Genomic DNA, 7,468 nt, shown 5'->3' with positions numbered 1-7,468 from the left:
ATAGCGTTTTGGGAGAGTACCAGCTCCTGTGTGTGTGGGAGGGAGGGCTGCAAAGTGGTAAGAGGCAGAGTGGGGGAGCTCAGTGGTCATCTGTGTACACACATCCACTCCAAAGGTGTGGTACAATCCAGGGTCTCTCATACCTGCAAATAAACAGAAAGTCCTAGTGTGAATACTGTTTATATTGAAACTCTAGATCAGGCAAAATTTGCCTCTTGTTCCTTTCCGCTGTGTAAGTGTAACCAGTCCTCCAGAGCTGGACATTTTGGTTCCTTTCCATATTTTTAAACAAGATCCACCCTGCTTTGACCTCCTGGGTGTTTACTGAGTGCTTCATGTGTGCCGGGCACCATGCAAGAGTGCTTTTTATCCTGCCAGACTCCTTTTGGCTTTGCAAAGATCTCTCTCTCTCTCTTTTTTTAAACGTTTTTCTTTTCTTAGATTTTTTTTTTTTTTTGGTTTAACAATTTTATTTATTAATTTATTTAGGCTTTGCTGAGTCTTCACTGCTGTGCGGGCTTTCTCTCGTTCTGGCAAGTGGGGCCTACTCTCTCGTCGTGGCACATGGGCTTCTGACTGTGGTGGCTTCTCCCGTGGACCATAGGCTCTAAAGTGCATGGGCTCGGTAGTTGTTGCACATGGGACCCTCGGCAGGTGGAATCTTCCCAGACTAGGGATTGAACCCATGTCCCCTGCATTGGCAGGAGGACTTAACCACTGGACCACCACGGCAGTCCTGCAGTGATCTCTTTTAATCCTCATGCCACCCCAGTGAGCAAAGTATTGCTGTCATTGCTTTTGGACAGACAGAGAATGCCAAGGTTGAGGACTTGCTCAAGGTCACCCAGCTAGAAAGACACCAATGCCAGGATCCTAGCCCTAAAATCCTTGCAGTCTGTTCTACACAGGCAGACAATGTGAAGGAAAGGAAAGAGGCCCAGCCACCAAGCACACAGCACTCCTCTCTCGTGGAGCTGCTGACAAAGACAGACCTGTTTTCTCATCCATAAAATGGGCATGAACATAACCACCCCACCTGCAATGCGGAGATGCTCCTGAATATCTCTCCTGCCACTTGGTGCTCTTGGGCATGCGTGTGTGTTCAGTCACTTCAGCCGTGTCCAACTCTTGCAACCCCGTGGATTGCAGCCTGCCAGGCTCCTCCATCCATGGGGATTCTCCAGGCAAGAATCCTGGAGTGGGTTGTCCTCCTCCAGGGGATCTTCCTGACTCAGGGATCAAACCTATGGCTCCTGCCACTCCTGCATTGCAGGCAGATTGCTTACCCACGGAGCCCCTCTAGTCCCCTGCTCTAGAGGGGCTCAATAACCTGCAACCATAATAATGCTAAACAGAAAGTTGACCTCTTTCCCCAGGACAGGTAGGAGCCACTGAAGGGTTTAGAGGGAGGGAGGCAGGCCAATCAAGCTGACTCCCAGCCTTTTTGTGTCCTCAGTGGCCCAAGAGGAGCTGTTGGCTCTGCAGAGTAAGCTGCACAAAGTCACACTGCCCAACTTCGACGGGGACGTCAGGATCAAACATTTTGGCAGTGTGGACTATAGATTCCACAGGTGAGGCTCCGAGGTGGCTGAGCAGGGCCTGTGGGTGGTGTCCAGACAGGAAGGGAGAGAGAGCCCCAGGATGGCTTAAGAGCTCTCTGGGGCAGGCAGTGGTGGGATGGCTCCTCAAAGAGTTCAGAGGGAAGTTCTGGAAGGAACTTGGGCCCTTCATTTGCTCATACAACAAATATTAATGAAGAGCCACTAGCTATGTGACCTGAGCCTTTGTTTCCTTATCTGTAAAATGGGGATAACTTTCTGCCTCTTTGGAGTGATAATCCAGGCTCTGGCCTGACACTGGATATAGTCTGGAAGGGAAGATAGACCTTAAGTTTTTTTTGTAAATAAACCTTTAAATTTAGATATGGTAACCCAACTCTTGAAGCTGAGGTTGGCACATCTGGAGGAGTCAAGGAAGGCTTCCTGAAGGGAGTGGCATTTCACCTGAGTCTTCAAAGGATATTTAGACCAGAGCAGCTGATGCTTTAAAAAGAAAGGCATCAGGCTTTCCAGGTATCTCAGTGGTAAAGAGTCCACCTGCAAAGCAAGAGACACGGGTTCAATCTCTGATCCTGGAAGATCTCACATGCCTCGGAGCAACAAAACCTGCGCGCCATAACTGTTGAGGCTGTGCTCTAGAGCCCGGGAGCCGCAACTACTGAGCTCGTGTGCTGCAACTGCTGAAGTCCGAGAGCGCTAGAGCCTGTGCTCTGCAACAAGAGAAGCCGCTGCGATGAGAAGCCCTCGCACTGCAACTAGAGAGTAACTCACCCTCACTGCAACCAGAGAAAAATTGTATGCAGCAGTGAAGACCCAACCCAGCCAAAAATAAATAAATAAATATCTTCTAAAAAGACATCAATCACTTTTTGAAGGCTTGACAACGGAGCAGGGACAACTGAGCCCATGACTCATCACACCCCTCTCTGCTCACCACCGATGGCTTCTTCCAGTCCTTCTTTTATTCAGTCCATCACTAAACATCTATCAAGCACTCACTGTGCACCAGGCAAAGAAAAGGGAACTTGACCATTCCTTTCCCACCGACAGCCCGAGGATGCGTATGGTCTGGGTTTGCTTCTCCCAGGCCTTTCGTGTCTCTTCTTGAGCCTTCCCTCAGCCTTCTCTGAATGAGGTCCCCCCCTGCATGTGGAGAGGAAAGCAATAATGGGCTGCATCTCGCACCTTACTTGGAGTCCCAGCCAGGGTCGTGAGAGCTGTGGGCTCTGATCCTGACTGTGTGACTCTGGGCAAAAGCATGCCTTCCAAGAAATTCTCTTTCCCCCTGTGTGAAAAGGGAACCTGAACAGTTTTGACCCCCTCTGTGAGACCAAGTGATGCAGTGCATGCAAAGTACTTGGCAAGGCTGCATGGTTAGCTCAGGGCACACAGCAGGTAAGTAGGAGTTGGGTACCAGGTCCCAGGGTGAGAGCAAGACCCCTGCAGAGACTAGACCTGCCTCTGCCTCCACGCTGATGCCTCTTCTGTGGGTCTCTCTCCCCAGCCTGAACATTCAGAGCTGTAAGCTGCTCGGCTCCGCTCTGAAGCTCCTCCCCAATCAGGGCCTGCATTTCTCTATCTCCGACTCCTTCATCCAGGTCACAGGCGACTGGAAGGTGCGCAAGAGGATACTGTAAGTTGGCTGTGCTCCCAGGCCCTCGGAACCTTGACCTTGGCTTTCATTCCATCTTTCTTGGGTCCAGGGTGTTCCTAGCTTTCCCCACAGCAGACCCCCAAGGCAAGAATTCAAGTGCAAGTACTTTATCTGGTGAGTGATTCAGGGAAACATCCAAGGACTGTACAGAAGTGAGGTGGGGAAGAAAGGAGTCGGCTTGGCAGCCACTGGAGCTCAACCCTCCCAGGGACAACCGTCTTGGGGACATTGTAGGCAGAGCGCACCTCTGAGTTACCCCAGTCTCCTGTTTGCTGTTGGTCAAGGGTGGGCTGACCTCTCCAGCATTTTGAACTGTTCTCTGACTTCTGAGGTCCTTGGATGGAAGGTGGGTTAGTCTCCTCAGGCTGCCATAATGGAATGTCACAGACTGGGCCAGAGCAGGGGTGGTTAAACAATGGGAATTTTTTTTTTTCTCACACTTCTGGAGGCTAGGAGTTCAAGATCAAGATGTGGGCAGATTGAGTTTGCTCTGAGGCTTCTCTCCTGGGCTTGCAGATGGCTGCTGTCACCATGTCCTCACATGGCCATCCCTCTGTGAGCCTGCACCCCTGGTGGTTCTCTGTGTGTCCAGATCTCCTCTTCTTAGGAGGACAGACTGGACTCTAGGCCACCCTAATGGCCTCATTTTAACTGGATCACTTCTTTAAAGGCTCTATCTCAAATACGGTCAAATTCCGGGAACTAAGTGGCCTTTAACATACAAATTCAGGGGACACAATTCAACCCGTAACAGGAGGGCAAATACGGGTGACCTGGCCATGCTGACACTGTAGACCTGCTCTGTCCAATATAGTAGCCTTTGCCCCCACGTCCTTACTGAGTACATGAAAAGTGGCCGGAACAGATGGAGATCAATTGTAAGTGTAAAACACTAGATTTGAAGACTTAGTACAAAAAAGAACATAAGAAATCGCATTAATAATGTTTATGTTGATTACATTTTGAAATGATAATCATATACTATTCAAATTATTCTCACTCCTTTAATTTTGCTTTTTTTAAATGTGGCTACTAGAAAATTTTAAATTTACCCATGTAGTTCACATTGTATTTCTGTTGGACAACACTGCTTTAGAAAGATGCTCAATATGTAGATCAGTATATTGGGCTTCCTTGGTTGCTCAAATGGTAATGAATCTGCCTGCAAGGTGGGAGATCTGGGTTCGATCCCTCAGTCAGGAAGATCCCCTGGAGAAGGAAATGGCAACCCACTCCAGTATTCTTGCCTGGAGAATCTCAATGGCAGAGGAGCCTGATGGGCTACAGTCCATGGGGTCATGAAGGGTCAGACACGACTGAGCAACTAACACTTTCATATAGGTCATCAATTGTTGTTGTTCAGTAGTTAAGTCCTGTCCAACTCTTTGTGACCCCATGGACTACAGCATGCCAGGCTCCTCTGTCCTCCACTTCTCTTGGAGTTTGCTCAGATTTGTGCCCATTGAGTCAGTGATACTATCTAACCACTTTTTTCTCTATCAACCCTTTCTCCTTTTGCCTTAAATTTTTACCAGGGTCAGAGTCTTTTCCAGTGAGTCAGCTCTTCACATCAGGTAGCCAAAGTATTAGAGTTTCAGCTTCAGCAACAGTCCTTCCAATGAATATTCAAGGTTGATTTCCTTTAGGATTGACTGATTGGATCTCCTTGCAGTCCAAGGAACTCTCAAGAGTCTTCTCCAACACCACAGTTCAAAAGCATCAGTTTTTTGGCTCTCAGCCTTCCTTCTTCATGATCCAACTCACATCCAAACCTGACTACTGAAAAGCCATAGCTTTGACTACATGAACCTTTGTCAGCAGTCATTAATATTTGCATATTAATTCAATTTCCTTGACAGGAATCAGGCCATACTCTTCAAGATCTCTTCATATGACCATATGAATATCTAGCTCATTCTTTTTTTAAACTTCTTTTAATGTAATATTTTTACCGAGGTGAAATTCACATGACATTTTAAAGTACCCAATTCAGTGGCATCTATTACATTTACAGTGTTGTGCGACCGCCACCTCTGCCTAATTCCACAATATTTCCATCTCCCCAAAAGATGCTCCATACCCATTAAGCACTCACTCCCCATTTGCCCCTCCCCCAACCCTGGGCCACTGCCAGTCAGCCTCTGTCTCTATAGATTTGCCGATCTGGGACCTTTCATATACATGACATCATACAGCACACGTATTTTTCTGGCTTTTGTCATGCAGCATAATATTTTTTAAAAATATTGGTTAATTAATTTGGCTGCACCAGGTCTCAGTTATGGTACACAGTATCTTCAGCCACGTCATGTAGTAAATTCTACTCCCTGACCAGGGATCAAACCCACACCCCCTACATTAGGAGTGCAGAGTCTGAGCCGCTGAACCACCAGGGAAGTCCCTTATGCAGCATAATATTTTTGAGGTTCATCCACACTACAGCACATATCGGTGCTTTATTCCTTTGTATGAATGAGTAATATTTCACTGTATAACTGGACCACATTTGACCTCATTCTTTGTAAAGGCTTCATCACATAGATGCCCACGACTTATTGAACCTGTTCTGACTAGTTGACATTTAAGCTTAATTCCTCATTTCTTGCTATTCCCCATGATGCTTCAGTGAACTTCCCCACACAAATATCTTGACAGGATAAGCCACAGACTAAAGACTTAGAAGTAAAATTACTGAACCAAAGCTATGTAGTTACAATCAGGATCAGTTCAGCTCATTTCAGTCACTCAGTTGTGTCTGACTCTTTGCAACCCCATGGACTGAAGCACACCAGGCTTCCCTGTCCATCACCAACTCCTGGAGCCTGCTCAAACTCATGTCCATCGAGTCGGTGATGCCATCCAACCATCTCATCCTCTGTCGTCCCCTTCTCCTCCCGCCTTCAATCTTTCCCAGCATCAGGGTCTTTTCCAATGAGTCAGTTCTTCCCATCAGGTGGCCAAAGTATTGACGTTTCAGCTTCAGCATCAGTCCTTCCAATGAATGTTCAGGACTGATTTCCTTGAGGATTGACAGGTTTCATCTCCTTACAGTCCAAGGGACTCTCAAGAGTCTTCTCCAAACCCACAGTTCAAAAGTATCAATTCTTTGGCGCTAAGCTTTCTTTATAGTCCAACTCTCACATCCATACTTGACTACTGGAAAAACCAAAGCTTTGACTAGACGTACCTATGTTAGCAAAATAATGTCTCTGCTTTTTGATATGCTGTCTAGGTTGGTCATAGCTTTTCTTTCAAGGAGAAAGTGTCTTTTAATTTCATGGCTGCAGTCACCATCTGCAGTGATTTTGGAGCCCCAAAATATAAAGTCTCTCACTGCTTCCACTGTTTACCCATCTATTTGCCATGAAGTGATGGGACCTGATGCCATGATCTTAGTTTTCTGAATGTTGAGTTTTAAGCCAACTTTTTGACTCTCCTCTTTCACGTTCATCAAAAAGCTCTTTAGTTCCTCTTCACTTTCTGCCATAAGGGTGGTATCATCCACACATCTGAGATTATTGATATTTCTCCTGGCAATCTTGATTCCAGCTTGTGCTTCCTCCAGCCCAGTGTTTCTCATGATGTACTCTGCATATAAGTTAAATAAGCAGGGTACAATATACAGCCTTGGTGTACTCCTTTCCCAGTTTGGAACCAGTCTGTTGTTTCATGTCCAGTTCTAACTGATGCTTCTTGACCAGCATACAGTTTTATCAGGAGGCAGGTCAGGTGGTCTGGTATTCCCATCTCTTGAAGAATTTTCCAGTTTGTTGTGATCCACACAGTCAAAGACTTTGGTGTAGTCAATAAAGCACAATAGACGTTTTTCTGGAACTCTCCTGCTTTTTTGATGATCCAATGGATGTTGGCAATTTGATCTTTGGTTCTTTTGCCTTTTCTAAATCCAGATTGAACATCTGGAAATTCTCAGTACTTTGAAGAATTTTGCTTGGAGAATTTTGAGCATTACTTTACTAGTGTGTGAGATGAGTGCAATTGTGCAATAGTTTGAACATTCTTTGATATTGCCTTTCTTTGGGACTGGAATGAAAACTGACATTTTCCAGTCCTGTGGCCACTGCTGAGTTTTCCAAATTTGCTGGCATATTGAGTGCAGCACTTTCACAGCATCATCTTTTAGGATTTGAAATAGCTCAACTGGAATTCCATCACCTCCACTAGCTTTGTTTGTAGTGATACTTCCTAAGGCCCACTTGCCTTCACATTCCAGGATATCTGGCTCTAGGTGAGTGAT

The 7,468-nt window shown here is 46.3% G+C and overlaps 1 protein-coding gene across 1 annotated transcript in view; it reads left to right on the top strand.

Annotated features, from left to right (window-relative positions):
- LBP (lipopolysaccharide binding protein) overlaps window positions 1–7,468 on the top strand; it is a 32,551-nt gene that overhangs the window by 1,694 nt on the left and 23,389 nt on the right. Inside the window, exons 2-3 of the mRNA XM_010829169.1 lie at window positions 1,457–1,571; window positions 3,064–3,192. Of these exons, the coding sequence (XP_010827471.1) occupies window positions 1,457–1,571; window positions 3,064–3,192 (244 nt within the window). The remainder of the gene's footprint in view (window positions 1–1,456; window positions 1,572–3,063; window positions 3,193–7,468) is intronic.

This window comes from Bison bison, unplaced genomic scaffold (assembly GCF_000754665.1).
Source record: "Bison bison bison isolate TAMUID 2011002044 unplaced genomic scaffold, Bison_UMD1.0 scf7180017864500, whole genome shotgun sequence".
In the NCBI taxonomy this organism is placed as follows: domain Eukaryota; kingdom Metazoa; phylum Chordata; class Mammalia; order Artiodactyla; family Bovidae; genus Bison; species Bison bison.
The sequence above is the reverse complement of the archived record's forward strand: the minus strand, read 5'-3'. Positions and strand labels throughout refer to the sequence as shown.